The 24143-nt window shown below is 33.6% G+C and overlaps 1 protein-coding gene across 4 annotated transcripts; it reads left to right on the forward strand.

Annotated features, from left to right (window-relative positions):
• The first annotated feature begins 3782 nt into the window (after positions 1 to 3782).
• On the forward strand, positions 3783 to 16080 carry LOC139524040 (serine/threonine-protein kinase pim-3-like). Of its 4 annotated transcripts, none has more exons than XM_071318571.1 (5): positions 3783 to 3859; positions 5007 to 5062; positions 7253 to 7359; positions 9566 to 9989; positions 12601 to 16080. In XM_071318571.1, exons 2-5 carry the CDS (start codon positions 5008 to 5010, stop codon positions 12978 to 12980), a joined length of 966 nt encoding a protein of 321 aa, XP_071174672.1. In that variant the 5' UTR covers positions 3783 to 3859; position 5007; the 3' UTR covers positions 12981 to 16080. The 4 variants fall into 4 exon arrangements, with proteins under 4 accessions (XP_071174672.1, XP_071174669.1, XP_071174671.1 ...); XM_071318568.1 differs by having other exon boundaries at positions 3783 to 3853; XM_071318570.1 differs by having other exon boundaries at positions 3789 to 3832.
• The last annotated feature ends 8063 nt before the right edge of the window (positions 16081 to 24143 follow it).

Genomic DNA, 24143 nt, shown 5'->3' on the forward strand with positions numbered 1-24143 from the left:
CATTTTAGGGAAATTTCACCATTTTTGATTATTATCTTGAATATAATTATAGATAGAGATAAACTGTAAATAGCAATAATGTTCAGCAAAGTAAGATCTACAAAAAAGTCAACATGATCAAAATGGTCAGTTGACCCCTTAAGGAGTTATTGCCCTTTATAGTCATTTTTTGTCAATTTTTCGTGAAGGTTTGTTATCTTGTACAAAAATCTTCTCCTCTGAAACTACTGAGACAAATTTAACCAAACTTGTCCACAATCATCATTAGGGTATCTAGTTTAAAAAATGTGTGGCGTGACCCGGCCAACCAACCAAGATGGCCACCACAGCTAAAAATAGAACATAGGGGTAAAATGCAGTTTTTGGCTTATGACTCAAAAACCAAAGCATTTAGAGCTAATCTGATATGGAATAAAATTGATTATCAGTTCAAGATCTATCTGCCCTGAAATTTTCAGATGAATCGGACAACCTGTTGTTGGGTTGCTGCCCCTGAATTGGTAACTTTAAGGAAATTTTGCTGTTTTTTGGTTATTATCTTGAATATTATTATAGATAGAGATAAACTGTAAACAGCAATAATGTTGGGCAAAGTAAGATTTACAAATAAGTCAACATGATTGAAATGGTCAGTTAACCCCTTTAGGAGTTATTGCCCTTTATAGTCAATTTTTAACCATTTTTCGTAAATCTTATTTATCTTTTACAAAAATCTTCTCCTCTGAGACTACTGGGCCAAGTTCATTATAAATAGAGATAATTGTAAGCAGTAAGAATGTTCAGTAAAGTAAGATGTACAAACACATCACCATCGCAAAAACACAATTTTGTCATGAATCCATCTGCGTCCTTTGTTTAATATTCACATAGACCAAGGTGAGCGACACAGGCTCTTTAGAGCCTCTAGTTATATGAGGCCAAATAAAAAAGTATGTGTGGTTCCAGTTACATCTGAAAAATAGTTAGGGTAGGTAGGTAGGGAATTTTTTTTATTTGATGTTTTTTTTTTTACATTGAGTCTACGGGAGCAACATTCTGACTTTAATAGTGCTTAACGAAAAATGACAATAAAATGTTTAGGGTAGGCTATTTTTAAGCCAAAAAAGTAGGGACGGTAGGGTTACTGGAACCACACATATATTTTTATTTGGCTTGAGGCTGGATGATGTATGTTATAAACTGTTTTTGTGTGCGTATTCTTTATTTTATTATGGAAAAAGGGGAATCCAAGATTCCAGATTGTTTAAATAATGACATGTGCTGATCATTTAAAAGTCCTAAAAATAATACAACTCTCGCTAAGCATATAATAAAACTCAAATTAAACAATTAATTGAATATTAATTCTTGAAAATTTATGTTAATTATCGACATTCCTGGTTGTTTCATTATATCATATGTTGTTAATTATACTATTTGTTTATGTGCAATATTGATAATAAATTATTATAATACTGTTTTGTAATACTTCAATTTTATGATTTTTTTTGGAACTGTCATACAAGTGAGATTTGGCTGGCTGTAAAACCAGTGTAAGTCCACTATATTCTACATAACAAAATGTCTGTACATGTACTGGGTTGGTAATATAACAGGTAGTGTTAATTCGTTTGGTGTGTTTGAGCTTTTGGTTTTGCAATTTGCTTAATTATACCTAAGACATAAATGAGTCCGTTTTGTTGGTTTTCTCATTTGCCTTATTTTACATTTATTCTTCAATCCTTTCAAACTGATTCTTGTTTTTGTTGAGCCTGTGATTTCTGTTGCAGAAAGATCGACATAGGGATATTGGTCTGGCGGCGGTGGCGTAATTAGCTAACATCTTAAAAGCTTTATATTGCAGAAGGTAAAAGACCTGGATCCTTCATACTTTGTATATAGATGCCTTTAATATGTTATGAAGTTTCCTTCTGTCATATGTGCATTTTATCCCACTGTAATTGTTTGCACCTGTCCTAAGTCAGGAATCTGATGTTCAGTGGTTGTCGTCTGTTAATGTGGTTCATAAGTATTTCTCGTTTCTTGTTTTTATACAGATTAGACCGTTTTTTTCCCTGTTTGAATGGTTTAAAACTAGTAATTACTTGGGCCCTTTATAGGCTGTTGTTCGGGTGAGCCTAGTCTCAGTGTTGAAGACTGTACCTTGACCTATAATGATTTACTTTTATAAATTGTGACTTGGATGGAGAGTTGTCTCATTGGCACTCATACCACATCTTCTTATATCTATTGTCCTTGACTTCATTTTCTTGGTTCAGTGACTACTTAAAAAAAAAAAAGATTTTAAGTATTATGAGTAATAGGATAACTGTATTTGGTATGTGCATACTTTGCAATTTTCATGGCCGGCAGACAGTTTCCACTTCACATACCTCATTTCATGGATCAGTGAACAAGGTTAAGGGTTAATGGTTAAGTCTAGATGCTATAAGCACTACGTCATTTATATTTGGTGTTTGGAATGTCTGTAAGTTGTACATGTCCAACTGGTAGGTGTCATCTCACCTTGACCTCATTTTTATGGTTCCGTGGTTATAGTTAAGTTTTTGTGTGGTTTTTTTCCATGGAAGTATTATATTGACAATACTTCCATGGTTTTTCTAATACTGTATGATATTGGTTTACTATATTTGGTGTATCAAATGACTGTAAGGTGTATATGTTCATCAGGTTGGTGTTATCTGACCTTGACCTCATTTTCATGGTGTTTATCGTCGTAAATGATTATAAAAAGCTCTTATAAAACCCTGAACCAATATCTACCAAACTTTAGCTGCATGATCCTTAGGTTACCTAGAATATATAAGTTTGTGCATTTTGTTCCTTCCTTCTTGTCAACCAATCAACATGACAGCCATGGATAGGAATAGGACAGAAGGGTAAATGCATTTATTTTATTGTATCTTGAAAATCTGACATTAACAAAAATGTTCACAATGTCAAGTTCTTTCTATGTCCGCCATAATTATCAGATGTCTCCTTACATGAATTATTGCCCTGAATTACATTTTTTATACGACTGCGTCGTCATCGTCGTTGTCGTCTGAAGAGGCATGGTTTTTGCACTATAACATTAGTATAAGCAAATAGAAATCTATGAAATTTGAACACAAGGTTTATAACCACAAAAGGAAGGTTGGGATTGATTTTGGGAGTTTTGGTCCCAATAGTTTAGGAATTTTAGGTCAAAGTGGAAAATTTAACTTCATCATTAATATACAAGGGGGACTTCCGGTCAACTTTTTACCCTTTTTACGTAATGTATTTATATTTCTTTTTATATCATATTATTTGTCATTTAATTGTTTTACAGATTCATGTTCTTGATTTTGACCGGGCTTTTTAATTTTTTTGTAAATTTTAGTTCAAAGTTGAAAATTTGACTTCATCATTTCTATACAAGGGTGACTTCCGATCAACTTTTTACCCTTTTTACGTAATGTATTCATATTTTTCTTTATATGATGTTATTTGTCATTAAATTGTCTTTAAGAATCAATTGACAGATTTTGACCGGGTTATATGTTTTTTCGTGAATTTAAGTTTTAATGTTCAAAAATGTGTTGCCAGAGTCACGCTAAGAAAGACTTCCGGTCAACTTTTCGGTAAAAAGTCATGTTTAAATATACTATATTTTAATTTTATCTGATAGTCTATTACATTAGCTTTCAAAATCAGTTTTATTTATCAATCTAGCTTTAGCGGTTCCAAGGATATTAGTTATAATACACCAATTTTTCACTTCCACGTTTTAGACCTTCCCCTAAGAATTTTCAAAACGAGATTCCGCGGGATTCTACTTTCATTTTCATTTCAAAAGGGACAAGACTGTGTATAAAACTAAGTTGTAATAGTAATGGTGATCATTTGATTAAATCTGTTTGTTAAAAACTAATAGCAACAGGCCACCTTAGATTATTAGTCCATGCAGCCTCAGTCATTGTGAACATAGAGACATATTTAAAAGAATGTTGTACATGATGAATAAAATTGAGAATGGAAATGGGGAATGTGCCAAAGAGACAACAACCCGACCATAGAAAAAAAACCAGCAGAAGGTCACCAACAGGTCTTCAATGTAGCGAGAAATTCCTAATTTCCAAATTGTACACAAGAAACTAAAATTAAAATAATACAAGACTAACAAAGGCCAGAGGCTCCTGACTTGGGTCAGGCGCAAAAATGCGGCGTAGTATAGATAAGGCCATTTTTTTTTTTAACTAATTATGCATTTAATGGTATTTTTGTTGTTGTTCACTTCCACATTTGTGTATTAGTATTAGCATCTCATAGAGGGTGCAGGTATTAAAGGGCCAGAAATGGCACTATGTTTGGTGTAGGAATACTATTTCTATAATGTGTATGTGTAACATGACTAATTCAAATATTAATTGCCAGCAACCTGTCAAATGTCGGGGTTCTCTGATTTCCAAACAAATAAAGTATGGCCAGAATTGATAAATTTTATTTACTTTCTCTTTTTTTTTTTTAATGTGTGTTGTTAATTTTTTACATCCCATTTTAATAGCGATTTTGGTTATTGTCAACAATAGTATAACCAACAAATTACAAAATGTATCGCAAATAATTTATAGTGTTCTCCCCAGGCCTTTATGTGACACTATCTGAAATGGTTTTCTTATGGATTATGTTTTGGATGATGATATAATTTTTAGAAGCGAAGCAAGATAGCATTTCCAGTTTCCATAATACCTTGATGCTAAATGCATCTTTTGTGGAGAACACTGTAAAAATGTGCATGATTTTATAAATGTCATAAAGTTTCATGAATATGTTTACGTAATTTTAAATACAACTTGCTAATTTTAAACTTTGATTCTTGTGAAATTCATATTTGTTTGTAATACCATGAATACCATAATGTGGATCAAACATGTCAAATAAGAACATGAAGAAGACAATTCTTTTTATTTTTAATTAACTGATAAAAATAAAAAAGAAAATTTTATTGAGTTGCTATGAATTGAAGATTTTTTTTATTTTAGGATGTTAACATTGATAGCAAGTGATGAGACTATTATCATGATTATAATGTCATCAGGTTAGTGATATTATTGATAGACAACCTATTACTTAGTTATGGCATATATCTCTTTGATGAACACTGAAAAAGGAAAAAAGCGATTATTGTGTGGTTGATATTTATATACCTACTACATATAAAATATTTACATGTTGTCGATGACACAACTATCCAGGAAACATCTACTGACACATAAATTAACTTCCCACACATTAAATTATTAAACATTTTGTTTTCAATTTTTTAACAACTTAAATTGCGCTGTTTTTATCAATTGATAGTTAATAAGTGAACTTAATATAAATGACATTATTGGTTCAGTGTTATAGACAATTTATTTATCTTTCTTTTACTGGTTGTTGCAATATAAAATCTTATGTGGTTACAAAGTTGTGATAAAAAGTGGAATACTATGCGTTTGTTATGAAATTTTGTACTTTTGTTTTTTAGCTTGATCAGTGTAGTGATAAAAGAGAAAAATAAATCAAATTTATGCTATTATGTGTTTTGTTTTCTCTTCTAGTATATGAATTATCAAAAACTACCTCATATAAAGACATTTATCGCTATTTTGTGCATTTTTCCTGTGATCTTTTTTTGTGATAATTTTTCATATCATACTAAGCAGGCACGTGGCATTGCTAACGAAATTGACATGAAATTAAAAATAAAGAAATTTTTAGATATAAATGCAAGGAAAACATATTACAATGGGTATATTCTTCCCTTAATTGACTACTGCTGTATTATTTGGGGTGAATGTAAAAATGAAGGGATAACAATAATTTTAAAACTCCAAAAAAGGGCAGCAAGATTGATTCTAGATGCAGATCCTTTATCCCCCTCAGCCCCCTTAAAAACTTGGGTGGATGACAGTTGACAATAGAATGAAATACCACAAATATTTACTTCTATATAAATGTATGCGTATGGAAGCACCAATGTACCTAGTTCAAAAGTTTAAACTGAAATCAGATAATAATCCGTACTCCTTAAGAGGTGTCACTCAAGGTAATCTGATAGTTCCTAAGCCAAAAGCTGAACTATTTAAGAAATCCTTTGCTTATTCTGGATCAGTATTATGGAATGGACTACCACACACAATGCGTAAAGCTCAAAACACTTACTTTTAAGCAAGGTATCAAGAAGTACCTAACACAACCCTGATAAGAAATGTTTGCTACAATGTATTTGTATATTTTTTTATTTTTTATTATTTTCATTTGATTTTTTGACTACATGTCTACATCTTAAACAGCATTATATCTTATGTTCTTAACAATGCATTGAACTACATGAGTGTAAATTAACTATGTGTAAATATCTGTTTTGATTGTATTGTAATTTGTATGTGAGGGCCTCAGGGAAGATTAGTTTATTGTAACTAACTGAGTTTACCCTCTTTAAATAAAGAATTTATTATTATTATTATTATTATTATTGACAACGTCGTCACAGGTAAAATAGCGATAAACAGATTATCATTGGTCATCTCAACTCGATTGCCTTTCTCGCTTTCGCTGTCCCGGCTCAAGCGAGAAAATCAATCTCGTTGAGATGATCAACGATAGTCTATAAATATCAATATTACAGTAGGTAAAAAAATAGCGGCAAGCTATTATTTGGCAGCCGGACAGATTTATAACATATTCAATCAGACAAATCACTACAACGCAATATAGTTCTCTGTCTGCATTCAATTTTATATTACTTACACCTCGCTTATAATATTTTTCAAAGCTCGGGATAGTAAATTCAGCATTTTGTAAGAAATTGTCATCATATAAATTATTAAATATTTCAACAGACTTTTTCAAAACACAAATCTGGCATCTCTCCAAGTGGGATGTGCCTTAGCGCATGAATTGTGTCCTGATTATAGCACATTGATAGTTAACATTTATACTATACACACAACTTCAGAAACTCATAACATTTGTATATTCTGTCGTGTCAACAGGGATGTCTTTTTGAGATTTGCTTAGTGAATACCTAGTACTTTAAGGCTATATTGAATGATAAATAAGTGATATATTCAAATATCATCATGTTGGGAAGAAAAAGCAAAGTAAGTTTGATTTTACTTTTCTAAATTGAAGTGAAATATGGCGAGTTCGTACATTACATCTTTACTTGATTCCACGTTACTTTGTTGTTTATGCATTATGTTAGACTCATATTTTTATATGTCTCTCTTGTTTTTTTCAGTAAAAGGAAAAAAAGAGCTCAATAAAACATATCATGTTGGTGCACAGCTGGGAAGTGGTGGTTTTGGAACAGTTTATGGAGGCACAAGGAAAAGTGATGGTCTACCTGTAAGTATAAAATAAAGAATTTTGTTTTTAACTTTTTAACTTTTACAACAAATTTCATAGTAGAAAACATTTGTTTCTTAGACATATATATCCTCTTTGTTAAAAATTAATAGAAATGAAAATATAAAACACATTACTTAAAATGTTTATATTTGAAAAATGAAAACATTGTATTGTTGTTAACAGATTTGATATATATATGGACCATAATTTGGTATTCGGTCTTTGGTTTCTTTTTGTATCCTTTTTTATAAGTTCTAAAACTTTAACTTTTATTCTGTGGGTTGTGTTGGTGTTTGAATAGTATTAATGGAACAATTGAGTTTTTCAAGAAAAAATTAATACATTTTGATTCACCGTTTACGTGACAGGAAACCAAACAGGAAACCAATCTTTATTTTCTTTATTTTGCACAATATATTTCAAAAGACATAAATGAACACCATTACTAGTGTTACTTGCTTCATGTTTATATTTAAAATCTATTTTCGATGTTAGATTAAATTTTTTTTTAAACGCGACAGGAAACCATAAGAAACCTAAAGCATTTTTTTAGTTTTATTTTATTGCAAAATCTGCTTAAAATAATCCGAACAGTATACTTTTTCTTAAAATCCATCTTAAATGTAACTGTATTATAAAACTCCTAAATATGTGCTTGTTTTGAAAACAATTAGTACAATTTATTCAGAAATTTCCATATTTTCTTCATTGATACAGGATACCATAATCGTTGTATCTTGATGTTTTAGCCAAAAAAATGTATTTATATTTGGTCTTGAAATTCCAGTTATATACAATTTATTCCAAATCATTGGCAATGTAAAATTCTTTAAATTCAGTAAAGAAAAAAACTTTAAAATAGGCACCATGTGATATTTGTGACCTGTACACCATCTACATGGTTTCCACATTTTAACCTACTTTAGTGGGCTAAAATCAATAAAGTACTTCCTTTCAAGTCATGCATGGTAAAAGTTTACTTCTCCTTTGACAAGTTTATTGCATTTCTGAAAAGTGTTTGCAGAACATGAATAAAAAAAAATAATTAAAAATTGTGACAAAGATACCAAATTTGTACATTCCAAGTGTAACGGTATATTAACATGTATTTTTTATTAAATTATCTTAATTCACCTAAAATATCCAGTAATATTTACTGCTGAAGCAAAATCAATCCAACGAGCATCGGCACAATGATAAGAGACGTAATTTCGATTGAATTTTCCAAGGACCCTTTACATCGTTATCCGGAAACGAAGTGTGTTATAACATCGTCAAATCTGAAATCGATTTTGTCAAGTCATTGGGCTTTTATTTTCACACAAGATCGTATGTAACATTATGCACATCGGAAAAATAATAGACCCCCTGGTGCAATCTCTTTGAAAATTGTATTTTCCTTTTTGATACAAGACGAAACAAGTCTACAGATTATGTTTGCTAACATCCCGTTGGAAACAAAAACAATGTTTAGACCTAGTATTTCGTATATCCGGCCGTAAGGGCGTGATCACATGTTAGTCACATGTTTCACCTATGACCGGAAATGATTAGAACTTAAGGACAAAAACAATTTTAATAAAAAAAAGGAAATAACTGGACTTTTGTTTCGTGTGAAATGTAACGCATAACAATAACGTCATTTTCTAACTTAATTATTACGAAGAACAAAACTAGAATGAAAATCATCTCTGATTTACCTGTTTGAACATCTTGCGAGAGTTCATATTTGCATATTGATATAAAGAATTCTGTTACAACAAAGCAGATTACATCATCTAAAATTTGCGTTACGAAATCGGAAATGAAAGTAACGCCAGTGTTCTTACACCTGCTACAGAAATACTTATAGTTCTCGGCATTTTCTTCTGACTATTCTTATTGGTCGATGTTCTTTATTATTTGAAAGCAAAAGTTACGAATTTGCCGGTGACGATTATCTATAAATCAGTCAGCATTATGCACTTCGGAAGCGAAAAGTAACGTGAGAAGTGACATAAAAATACGGTCGTATAATCTTTGAAATTTGTTAATTTCAATTTTTTTTCTAGGGAAGAGTAGCATACACTTGTATGTTGATAAAAATAAAGGCATCTTTAGATGTAGTTACAACTTTTCTTACAGAAATACACATTTTTATCACTTTTCTATCGTTATAGGAAACGAGCCCAATAGCAAATTATGGTCCATATATCTCTTTCAGGTTGCAGTTAAATTAATCAACAAAATTAAAGTGACTGAATGGGGACTTCATAATGGACATAATATACCAATGGAAATTATTCTCTTGAAAAAAGTTTCTCATGTTTCTGGATGTATTAAAATGTTAGATTGGTATGAAGTGAAAAACAATAGTGCTCACAGTTATGTTATAGTGATGGAACGACCAGAGCATGTTCAAGACTTATTTGACTATATCACAGAAAAGGGCGCTGTAAATGAAGAAACCAGCAAAGTGTTCTTTAGACAAATTGTAGAAACTCTTTATAGTGTTCATAAATCAGGTGTTGTACACCGAGACATTAAAGATGAAAATATTTTAGTGGATTTGAAAACTGGTGAACTGAAAATAATTGACTTTGGATCTGGTACATTGCTCAAAGATACAGTTTATGTGACCTTTGATGGTGAGCATCTTTAATAGATTGCATTTTGTTGTAGTGTTATAGGAATATTGAGTATTTGATTTAATACTAAAGTTCATCCATCTACACATTTTAATTGATCTCAACATGCTCAATATGGGAGATGCTAAGAATGCTTTACATTGGCTGGCAAACAGGGGTCGAAATTAGCGCTGGTCCGATGGTCCTAGACCAGTAGATTGTGTCAGCTGGTGGTCCTGCGGACCAGTAGAAATTTGCCGATAAAAATCTCTGATCAGGGCTTTCCATTGAAATTGAAGTAGAAGGCTGAATTAAAATTATAGGCGGCTGTAACATGCGTTCGGCGAAGCCGGACGCCCACCAAGCTGTAAGCTTGGTGCCTTACGGCAGGGGGTTTGGGGGCCGCTGAAGGCCCCCAGAAGCTCTGGTATAAATAGAGCAAAATCCTGCATTCTCGCAATCTCCTGGCACCTAATTTCATCTTTCAAATGACCATTTTTTATGTATGAAATTAAAGAAAGAAAAAAAATCTCAAAGAAATTTCATTTTTTTTTATATTATTTTTTTTAATTTTCATTACCTTATGCTTAAAACTCATTTACTTTTAAAGGAGATTTATTCATATAATAATCCGGTTTGTTAAAAAAATCTTGATCGATTTTTTTTGCATAACTACGTGCATTTGTAAACAAATGACCCCCCCCCCCCCCCCCCTTTTCTCTCTAAAGACTGTAATACGCGTATTTAAACCATACAATTATTTCTCAAGCATTGACAGAAAATTGATATATCCCCAGATTTTCTCTTTTTTTTGTAAACTATTCAATAAGTCGGATACATAAATCATTTGGAAATGTTATTTATTTGAGGTCGAGTCGACAATATTCTACTTTCGTTTTTGACCTTGATTCTCTGAACACAACGTGGGCTTTGAAAAATGAACTTCAAAAGAGACTGTTTTCCAGATTCTGAACAATATGATCTACTACACTTTCTTTAATTTGACTGATATTATTCCATAACATAAGATTGTCATCCTAATCTGATTGTCTTCACGTTTTAAACACAGGCACTTGGGTGTATGATACAGATTTTTTTTTTGGATTTTTTTTTTTGCTGATTAAAATATTCAATTTTCTATATTTATACTACATATCTATCACTTCTGTGTATGAATGGATAGTAAAATTGGGTATTTTCTCTGGGTCGTTTAAATCACTCGAAACTAGGTGAGACATGCACAGAAGTGATAGATATGTATTATAAATATAGAAAATTGAATATTTTAATCAGCAAAAAAAAAAATAAAAAAAAAAATCTGTATCATACACCCAAGCGCCTGTGGTTTTAAAAGCCAAAAAAAGCCAACGAGTTAATGACCATCGGAACATCTCTATTGTTATCCTTCAATGGCCACCGGAACGTCTCTCTTGTTGTCTTTGAAAAGAAACGATGCATTCTGACTTTAAATAGACAACCAATCAGTGACCTGAATTCATGTGAACTATATTTAGCCCAAGGTAAACACTGACTTTTCATCCTTGTTTATCGTGACCGCGACTTTACTTTTTTTCTTTTTGAATTTATATTTTTGTCAGTGAAGTAGCCGGCACTTGAAGCCACCGTAAAGGGCGGATTTCCGCCGGCTACCAGCTTCAATGGAAAGCCCTGAAAAATCTCTGATTGCTTTGCAATCTCGGTTTGTTTACAAAAGAATTTACCTGCGACATCAATTATGGGGGATACTACCGTATGTATTTCAGTTGATAAAGTTGTCAAAAAATAAACTCATCATAGATACCAGCACTCAATTTTGCATGTCATTTTTGCAGGACCAGTAGATTTGGAGCCGGACCAGTTGATTTTCAGTCCACTGGTCCAGCTGGCCAGTACACAAAAAAGCTTAAATTCGACCCCTGCTAGCAAAACATATCAATTACACAGTTGCTGCTGCTGAAAATATCAGCATAAATGATCACACATGTGTCTCAGCATAACTTGGCAATAATTCATATATTCAGTAGGGAAACATACATAGCATACATTGTTTACACAAAGTTAACAACTAGGTTTAAATTACAGTGCATAACAAGTTATGATATTGGGTTATTATACATGTATTGGTAGCATTAGCCAAAAAAATATGACTGGTTGCTATCAACCTATTATTAAATGCTTTTATAATTTGTAACAAGTCAACTGTAGAATTGATTATGTGGGACATTTTAAGTTGGTTCACAAGAACTCCTTGCATACCTGTGAACAGTCATGCATGTCAAAACATTTACCCGAGTTTTTTAAATCAATACTTTGGCTTATTAGATATGAATAAATGGGGTTATTAGTAAATTTTACTTACACAAATTACTTTAAGGGTATTAATATATTATAAATTGATCATCTGTCAGGCTTTCTTATGAATGAGTTGTGACATGAACACTTCACACATCACTTCATTTTTGGCAGTAAGAATTCAGTTGATTGATGACAAAAATTGAGACTAAAAATACATATAAAACTTAAATTCTGTATAGAAATGCATTAAAAAAGTTAAAGCTTAATTTTAATTGTTAATTCTGTATAGAAATGCATTAGAAAAGTTATTCTTAATTGTCATATCTTTATTTTTAAGGTACAAGAGTGTACAGTCCTCCTGAATGGATAAAACACCATCGGTACCATGGTAAATCAGCAACAGTGTGGTCACTGGGAATTTTATTATTTGACTTAGTTTGTGGAGATATTCCATTTGAACAAGATGAACAAATCATGAAAGCAGAAGTATCATTTAGGGGAAGATTATCACATGATGTGAAAGACTTAATAAAAAAGTGTTTAGCAATTCGTCCATCAGATAGGCCATCTTTTGAAGACATTTTAAATCATTCATGGTTAGCAACTCCACAGTTGCCAGTTGAGAAACTTAGTTTACATGGAAATAATAACAATAGTTCTTGCCAGCATGGAAATTCTGTAGACACTGTTTCAATGAGTAGCCAAGAAAGTGTGTGACGAAACCTTATAACAGAATAGATTTAGTCAATATTCTGTGCAACAGAAAAATGCAATAAACTAACTCATGTAACTCATTCCAATGCTCAGGGATTAATCAACATGATCAAACAATTTGCCAAAGTCAATCTTTTACAAAAATCTTCTCCTCTGAAACTACTGGGTCAAATTAAACCGAACGTAGCCACAATCATTATTAGGGTATATAGTTTAAAAAATGTGTGTGGTGGCCCAGCCAACCAACCAAGATGGCTGCCATAGCTAAAAATAGAACATGGGGGTAAAATGTAGATTTTGGCTTATAACTTTGAAACCAAAGCATTCAAAGCAAATCTTACAAGGGGACAACTTGTTTATCAAGTAAAAATCTATATGCCCTGAAATTTTCAGATGAATTGGACAACTGGTTGTTAGGTTGCTGCCCCTGGAAAATTTTGACAAAATGAATGCTTCCAAAATATTGTATGCGAACTTGAACATTTTTGTAAATAACAGTGAAATGAAAACTGAGACATTTCTGGATTATCAAAGAACTTAAATTATTTTCACAGAAATAAAGAAGTGTACAATTATTTAATTCCCAAAGTCGTTATACAATGATTTTCAAGTTTTCATATAACATTTTGGAAGCAAACTTTACAAACAACTGACATTGGCAATTTTGTAATATGTCTTATTTCAAACGTTTTGATTGGTCTAACTGTTTGCTATTTTGTAATACCAAAGATTTTCTCCTGCCCAGACCATTGGTGTCAAAAAGTATTTTTAGCCAAAAAAGTCATTTACAACATTTTGGAAGCCCAGCGACGATATAATAGTCTTTCAAGATGTCATAATTGTTTGGACTAAATTACACAGTGCTTTCCAAAAATGATTTGAAATCAATGTGGTTGTTGTCAGGATGAACGCTGAGCGTATAATATCAGACAAGATAAATGTTATCCATCATTGTCCATGAGCCAAAGATTGATAAAAAAAAATTGAGCTTGAAGTTGAAATTCTAAAACAATAACTAATCTGATGTCTCATATCGTATCACTATCATTCTGTGCTTTGTGACAAAATAGAAATAATATGACTAACCGCTTATATTTGGAATTGTTACAGTGTCCAAAACAAAATTAATAAAACACATGCAATATTTCATTTTCAATATTTTGTGCAAAGAACGCTATGATTACTACACTGTGACCAAATTTCAAATGACATAATGCAGCCTGTGACGTCAAGTATGAATCGCTGTAATTCGACGCAATATAGTACGTTTGTTATTTGCTTTTTTATTGTAAATATTTTTATTTTTTCGTAATTACCGATAAACAGAATAAAGGACTTTTTGTTTTTGATACTGACTTTATCACTGTGAAATTTCAGGTTCGGGCTCACCTGATATAACACAGTGATAAAGTCAGTATCAAAAACAAAGAGTCCTTTATTCTGTATTTATTGGCTTATGCTTTGCAACATTATAGTATATTTACACTATTTTATGTATGATTTTGGTTATACTGTTGAGTTACTTTAGTATACATTTCAATGAATACAAATTTTGATTATTTAGAAGAATGAAATAAAGTGAACTTGGACCTGTGTATGCAAAAAAATGAATGCTCTAATTGAAAAAGATAATTAAGTTTGAAATAGAATTTAAAACATATAACACTTAGAAAAAATAATGTGCAAAGCCCATTAGGAATGATTAATCAAACAAAACAGAAATGTTAGATGGTCTATCTAATGAAACATGCTTGGTATAATTGGTTTTTATGGTGTAGTAAGATAGTACTATGATGTAAGATGGTCTATCTATTGAGTGTATATGTTGTGTACAAGTTATCATTTTGTTTAAATTATAATTTGTACAAAATTTGACCAAAATTCACTTATAACTTGTACATGTTGTACAACAGTTTTAAATACGAATTTTGGTGAAAAATGCAATGATTCACACAATAGAATTGTAATTAACTGACAACACACTAAACCTTATTAACATAATACACCGTTTATACACAACACTTACTACAAAAGGCAGGTTGATCTTTGAAATTTTTGAGAGAAAAAAAAGTAAACAAATAGAATTTTTTTCAAATTTTTAATACATAAACGTCTTTTTCTTAAAAAAAAAATATCATTCAATAGTACTGCTTGATTAGTTCTTATCGTTATTTTGAGGTATTTTTTTTTATTTAGAAACTTTGCAAACGATTACGGGGTATATTTGTAAAATTTCATATTTCATATTGTTGATAAAAAACAATGATAAAAAAAGGCAAAACAACAACTGACATATTCCTGACTTTAGCATAGTCATATTCCTAACCAAACGGGGTGTTTAATCTTCTGGGATATTTATTTTGTCTAAAAGTCTGACTGAAGCAACTAAATACACATGTTTATTCACAGCAGCGGTTCCTGAGCTTCAACGCTCGCTATATGAAACAGTTAAAATGCCTGTAAAACAGGTCGTTATCGATTTGAGAGTCAAAAGATGGTTTGCAATACCTGATTCCATAAATCACTATATCACCTGCTCTAACAATTGATAAAGAACTACTTTTGAATTATGTAACTTAGGTTTACTTTCAGGTCATTTAGTACGTAGCAATTCAATAATGTGTATCAATGCTTTTTTCGCCAAAATCCGTATAAAAAATTATTGTACAAGTTATTTATATATAAGTGAATTTTTGTCCTATTTTGTACAAATTGTAATTTGTACAAGCACTTTTTGTACAAATTGCAATTCGTACAAAGTCAAAATACAAATTATAATTTGTACAATATTTTTGTACTAATTATAATTTGTACAAAATGATAACTTGTACATAACATATATATATATATGACCAGTATGTACTATTATGTTGATGCAGTATATTAACAATTAGTAAATTTTATGATTCTGAAGTACAGTGTTTATTTTTAGACTTGACAATCGAATGATGTAAATGTTTTCTATTTGTGTTCATTGTTAAATTTTGGCAAGGTGATGCCATCTGTAACTTACATTTTAATTCACTTGTTAAAACCTTATGTATCAATGTTGATCCTCTTTCATGGTTTTTGTATTTGTATTTATAAAAAATCTAAAGTTTGATTTTTTTTGTTCAATCAATAATGAAAGTGAAATAGTGAAATAACAATACGCTTTTTGCAGCCAAAAAGGTTCAATTTTGTCAAATTGCGCTAAGAAACATTGATAATTAGTTATTCACTTGCAAGTGAATGAGTCGACCTCTTTAAATCTGTATTCATGTGAACTTCAATTTAACCCCTAGCTAGAGATTGACAACACATGCATTGTACGTGTACTCGTTAGTTAAAGAAAAAGAATTTCAACAATGTGAGTGAAACTACGGTAAATCGTTTGATTACTAATTCGATGCACACAAAATCATTCTTATACGGTTAAAAGCAATGAGAAACATCTATTTTTAGCTCACCTGGCCCAAAGGGCAAAGTGAGCTTTTCTCATCACTTGGTGTCCCTGGTCCGTCGTCTGTCGTCGTTAACTTTTACAAAAATCTTCTCCTCTGAAACTAATGGGCCAAATTTAACCAAACTTGACCACAATCATCATTGGGGTAACTAGTTTACAAAATGTGTTCAGTGACCCGGTCAAAAACCAAGATGGCCTCTATAGCTAAAAATAGAACATAGGGGTTAAATGAAGATTTTGGCTTATAACTCTGAAACGAAAGCATTTAGAGCAAATCTGACATGGATTAATATTTTTTATCAAGTCAAGATTTATCTAAAAACAGTAATAATGTTCAGCAAAATAAGATCTACAAATAAGTCAACATCACCAAAATTGTCAGTTGACCCCTTAAGGAGTTATTGCCGTTAATAGGCAATTTTTAACCATTTTTCTTAAATTTTTGTAATTGTTTCATGTGTTTACAAAAAACTTCTCCTCTGAAACTACTGGGCCAAATTAATCCAAACTTGGCCACAATCATCATTGGGGTATCTTGTTAAAAAAATGTGTGGCGTGATCCTGCCAACCAACCAAGATGGCCACCATGGCTAAAAATAGAACATAGGGGTAACATGTAGATTTTGGCTTATAACTCTAAAACCAAAGCATTTAGAGCAAATCTGTCAATGGGTAAAATTGTTTATCAGGTCAAGATTTATCTGTCCTGAAATTTTCAGGCAAATTGGACAACCTGTTGTTGGGTTGCTGCCCCTGAATTAGTAGTTTTAAGGAAATTTTGCAGATTTTGGTTATTATCTTGAATATTATTATAGATAGAGATAAACTGTAAAGAGCAATAATGTTCAGCAAAGTAAGATCTACAAATAAATTAACATGACCAAAATTGTCAATTGACCCCTTAAGGAGTTATTGCCCTTTATAGTCAATTTTTAACAATTTTTGTAAATTTTTGTAAATTTTTAGAAAATGTTTTCCACTGTAATTACTGTGCCAAGTTCATTATAGATAGAGATAATTGTAGCAACAAGAATGTTCAGTAAAGAAAAATCTACAAATACATCACCAGCACCAAAACACAATTTTGTCATGAATTTATCTGTGTCCATTGTTTAATATGCACATAGACCAAGGTGAGCGACACAGGCTCTTGGGAGCCTCTAGTTATACATAAATTAGGCCGTTAGTTTTCTCGTTTGAATTGTTCTACATTTGTCATTTCAGGACCTTTTATAGCTAACTACGCGGTATGAGCTTTGCTCATTGTTGAAGGTCGTACGGTGACCTATAGTTGTTAATTTGTACGTCACATGGTTTCTTGGCAATTGGCAATCATACCACATCTTTTTTTTTTTTTATATTATATGCTCATATGCATTGATAATTTTCTTGAAATAATCATAGATTTTTGTTAGATGTATCCATCTGATGAGTTCAGCCTTATTGTTGTCAATGTTTTTATTTGTTTTGATGCTTTATATGATTACAGGATATTTTCTAGTGTTTTATAACATCCTCTTGTGTTACACCAACCCGGGTACATGTTGTATGTAAGGTGTATAACATCCTCCTGTGTTACATCCACCAGAGTACATGTGGTATATTAGGTGTATAACATCTTCCTGTGTTACATCGACCCGGGTACATGTTGTATGTAAGGTGTATAACATCCTCCTGTGTTACATCAACCAGGGTACATGTGGTATATAAGGTGTATAAAATCCTCCTGTGTTACATCCACCAGGATACATGTGGTATATAAGGTGTATAACATCCTCCTGTGTTACATCGACCCGGGTTGATGTTGTATGTAAGGTGTATAACATCATCCTGTGTTACATCCACCAGGGTACATGTGGTATATAAGGTGTATAACATCCTCTGGTGTTATATCAACCAGGGTACATGTTGTATGTAAGGTGTATAACATCCTTCTGTGTTACATCAACCAGGGTACATGTGGTATATAAGGTGTATAACATCCTCCTGTGTTACATCGACCAGGATACATGTGGTATATAAGGTGTATAACATCCTCCTGTGTTACATCAACCAGGATACATGTTGTATGTAAGGTGTATAACATCCTCCTGTGTTACATCAACCGGGGTACATGTGGTATATAAGGTGTATAACATCCTCCTGTGTTACATCAACCAGGGTACATGTTGTATGTAAGGTGTATAACATCCTCCTGTGTTACATCAACCGGGGTACATGTGGTATATAAGGTGTATAACATCCTCCTGTGTTACATCAACCAGGGTACATGTTGTATGTAAGGTGTATAACATCCTCCTGTGTTACATCCACAAGGATACATGTGGTATATAAGGTGTATAACATCCTCCTGTGTTACATCCACCAGGATACATGTGGTATATAAGGTGTATAACATCCTCCTGTGTTACATCAACCAGGGTACATGTTGTATGTAAGGTGTATAACATCCTCCTGTGTTACATCCACCAGGAAACATGTGGTATATTAGGTGTATAACATCCTCCTGTGTTACATCAACCAGGGTACATGTGGTATATTAGGTGTATAACATCCTCCTGTGTTACATCCACCAGGATACATGTGGTATATTAGGTGTATAACATCCTACTGTGTTACATCCACCAGGAAACATGTGGTATATTAGGTGTATAACATCCTCCTGTGTTACATCCACCAGGATACATGTGGTATATAAGGTGTATAACATCCTCCTGTGTTACATCATCCCGGGTACATGTTGTATGTAAGGTGTATAACATCCTCCAGTGTTACATCAACCAGGATACATGTGGTATATAAGGTGTATAACATCCTCCTGTGTTACATCAACCAGGGTAGATGTGGTATTTAAGGTGTATAACATCCTCCTGTGTTACATCAACCAGAGTACATGTTGTATGTAAGGTGTATAACATCCTCCTGTGTTACATCAACCAGGGTACATGTGGTATTTAAGGTGTATAACATCCTCCTGTGTTACATCAACCAGGGTACATGTGGTATTTAAGGTGTATAACATCCTCCTGTGTTACATCAACCAGGGTACATGTTGTATGAAAGGTGTATAACATCCTCCTGTGTTACATCCCCCTGGGTACATGTGGTATATTAGGTGTATAACATCCTCCTGTGTTACATCCACCAAGATATATGTGGTATATTAGGTGTATAACATCCTCCTGTGTTACATCAACCCGGGTACATGTTGTATGTAAGGTGTATAACATCCTCCTGTGTTACATCAACAAGGGTACATGTGGTATTTAAGGTGTATAACATCCTCCTGTGTTACACCAACCAGGTACATGTGTTATATAAGGTGTATAACATTCTCCTGTGTTACATCCACCAGGATACATGTGGTATATAGGGTGTATAACATCCTCCTGTGTTGCATAAACTAGGGTACATGTGGTATATAAGGTGTATAACATCCTCCTGTCTTATATCCACCAGAGTACATGTGGTATATTAGGTGTGTTACATCAACCGGGGTACATGTGGTATATAAGGTGTATAACATCCTCCAGGATACATGTGGTATATAGGGTGTATAACATCATCTTGTGTTGCATAAACTAGGGTGCATGTGGTATATAAGGTGTATAACATCCTCCTGTGTTACATCCCCCAGAGTACATGTGGTATATTAGGTGTATAACATCCTCCTGTGTTACATCAACCAGGGTACATGTGGTATATTAGGTGTATAACATCCTTCTGTGTTACATCTACCAGGATACATGTGGTATATTAGGTGTATAACATCCTCCTGTGTTACATCCACCAGGATACATGTGGTATATTAGGTGTATAACATCCTCCTGTGTTACATCATCCCGGGTACATGTTGTATGTAAGGTGTATAACATCCTCCAGTTTTACATCAACCAGGATACATGTGGTATATAAGGTGTATAACATCCTCCTGTGTTACATCAACCAGGAAACATGTGGTATATTAGGTGTATAACATCCTCCTGTGTTACATCCACCAGGATACATGTGGTATATTAGGTGTATAACATCCTCCTGTGTTACATCCCCCTGGGTACATGTGGTATATTAGGTGTATAACATCCTCCTGTGTTACATCCACCAAGATATATGTGGTATATTAGGTGTATAACATCCTCCTGTGTTACATCAACCCGGGTACATGTTGTATGTAAGGTGTATAACATCCTCCTGTGTTACATCAACAAGGGTACATGTGGTATTTAAGGTGTATAACATCCTCCTGTGTTACATCGACCAGGATACATGTGGTATATAAGGTGTTTAACATCCTCCTGTGTTACATCCACCAGGATATATGTGGTATATAGGGTGTATAACATCCTCCTGTGTTGCATAAACTAGGGTACATGTGGTATATAAGGTGTATAACATCCTCCTGTCTTATGTCCACCAGAGTACATGTGGTATATTAGGTGTATAACATCCCCCTGTGTTACATCAACCGGGGTACATGTGGTATATAAGGTGTATAACATCCTCCAGGATACATGTGGTATATAGGGTGTATAACATCATCTTGTGTTGCATAAACTAGGTTGCATGTGGTATATAAGGTGTATAACATCCTCCTGTGTTACATCCCCCAGAGTACATGTGTTATATTAGGTGTATAACATCCTCCTGTGTTACATCCACCAGGATACATGTGGTATATTAGGTGTATAACATCCTTCTGTCTTATATCCACCAGAGTACATGTGGTATATTAGGTGTATAACATCCTCCTGTGTTACATCAAACGGGGTACATGTGGTATATAAGGTGTATAACATCCTCCAGGATACATGTGGTATATAGGGTGTATAACATCATCTTGTGTTGCATAAACTAGGGTGCATGTGGTATATAAGGTGTATAACATCCTCCTGTGTTACATCCCCCAGAGTACATGTGGTATATTAGGTGTATAACATCCTCCTGTGTTACATCCACCAGGATACATGTGGTATATTAGGTGTATAACATCCTCCTGTGTTACATCAACCAGGGTACATGTGGTATATTAGGTGTATAACATCCTCCTGTGTTACATCCACCAGGATACATGTGGTATATTAGGTGTATAACATCCTCCTGTGTTACATCCACCAGGATACATGTGGTATATTAGGTGTATAACATCCTCCTGTGTTACATCATCCCGGGTACATGTTGTATGTAAGGTGTATAACATCCTCCAGTGTTACATCAACCAGGATACATGTGGTATATAAGGTGTATAACATCCTCCTGTGTTACATCAACCAGGGTACATGTGGTATTTAAGGTGTATAACATCCTCCTGTGTTACATCAACTAGAGTACATGTTGTATGTAAGGTGTATAACATCCTCCTGTGTTACATCAACCAGGGTACATGTGGTATATAAGGTGAATAACATCCTCCAGTGTTACATCAACCAAGAAACATGTGGTATATAAGGTGTATAACATCCTCCTGTGTTACATCAACCAGGGTACATGTGGTATATTAGGTGTATATCATCCTCCAGTGTTACATCAACCAGGATACATGTGGTATATAAGGTGTATAACATCCTCCTGTGTTACATCCACCAGGATATATGTGGTATATAGGGTGTATAACATCCTCCTGTGTTGCATAAACTAGGGTACATGTGGTATATAAGGTGTATAACATCCTCCTGTCTTATATCCACCAGAGTACATGTGGTATATTAGGTGTATAACATCCTCCTGTGTTACATCAACCGGGGTACATGTGGTATATAAGGTGTATAACATCCTCCAGGATACATGTGGTATATAGGGTGTATAACATCATCATGTGTTGCATAAACTAGGGTGCATGTGGTATATAAGGTGTATAACATCCTCCTGTGTTACATCCCCCAGAGTACATGTGTTATATTAGGTGTATAACATCCTCCTGTGTTACATCCACCAGGATACATGTGGTATATTAGGTGTATAACATCCTCCTGTCTTATATCAACCACAGTGCATGTGGTATATTAGGTGTATAACATCCTCCTGTGTTACATCAACCGGGGTACATGTGGTATATAAGGTGTATAACATCCTCCAGGATACATGTGGTATATAGGGTGTATAACATCATCTTGTGTTGCATAAACTAGGGTGCATGTGGTATATAAGGTGTATTACATCCTCCTGTGTTACATCCCCCAGAGTACATGTGGTATATTAGGTGTATAACATCCTCCTGTGTTACATCCACCAGGATACATGTGGTATATTAGGTGTATAACATCCTCCTGTGTTACATCAACCAGGGTACATGTGGTATATTAGGTGTATAACAGCCTCCTGTGTTACATCCACCAGGATACATGTGGTATATTAGGTGTATAACATCCTCCTGTGTTACATCCACCAGGATACATGTGGTATATTAGGTGTATAACATCCTCCTGTGTTACATCCACCAGGATGCATGTGGTATATTAGGTGTATAACATCCTCCTGTGTTACATCCACCAGGATACATGTGGTATATTAGGTGTATAACATCCTCCTGTGTTACATCCACCAGGATACATTTGGTATATTAGGTGTATAACATCCTCCTGTGTTACATCATCCCGGTTACATGTTGTATTAAAGGTGAATAACATCCTCCTGTGTCACATCAGCCAGAGTACATGTTGTATGTAAGGTGTATAACATCCTCCTGTGTTACATCAACCAGGGTACATGTGGTATTTAAGGTGTATAACATCCTCCTCTGTTACATCAACCAGGGTACATGTGGTATTTAAGGTGTATAACATCCTCCTGTGTTACATCAACAAGGGTACATGTTGTATGAAAGGTGTATAACATCCTCCTGTGCTACATCCCCCAGGGTACATGTGGTATATTAGGTGTATAACATCCTCCTGTGTTACATCCACCAAGATATATGTGGTATATTAGGTGTATAACATCCTCCTGTGTTACATCAACCCGGGTACATGTTGTATGTAAGGTGTATAACATCCTTCTGTGTTACATCAACCAGGGTACATGTGGTATTTAAGGTGTATAACATCCTCCTGTGTTACATCAACCAGGGTACATGTGGTATATAAGGTGTATAACATCCTCCTGTGTTACATCCACCAGGATACATGTGGTATATAGGGTGTATAACATCCTCCTGTGTTGCATAAACTAGGGTACATGTGGTATATAAGGTGTATAAGATCCTCCTGTGTTATATCCACCAGAGAACATGTGGTATATTAGGTGTATAACATCCTCCTGTGTTACATCAACCGGGGTACATGTGGTATATAAGGTGTATAACATCCTCCAGGATACATGTGGTATATAGGGTGTATAACATCATCTTGTGTTGCATAAACTAAGTTGCATGTGGTATATAAGGTGTATAACATCCTCCTGTGTTACATTATCCAGAGTACATGTGGTATATTAGGTGTATAACATCCCCCTGTGTTACATCCACCAGGATACATGTGGTATATTAGGTGTATAACATCCTCCTGTGTTACATCCACCAGGATACATGTGGTATATTAGGTGTATAACATCCTCCTGTGTTACATCAACCAGGGTACATGTTGTATGTAAGGTGTATAAACATCCTCCAGTGTTACATCAACCAGGATACATGTGGTATATAAGGTGTATAACATCCTCCTGTGTTACATCAACCAGGGTACATGTGGTATTTAAGGTGTATAACATCCTCCTGTGTTACATCAACC

Source organism: Mytilus edulis, chromosome 5 (assembly GCF_963676685.1).
Source record: "Mytilus edulis chromosome 5, xbMytEdul2.2, whole genome shotgun sequence".
Classification (NCBI taxonomy): Eukaryota; Metazoa; Mollusca; class Bivalvia; order Mytilida; family Mytilidae; genus Mytilus; species Mytilus edulis.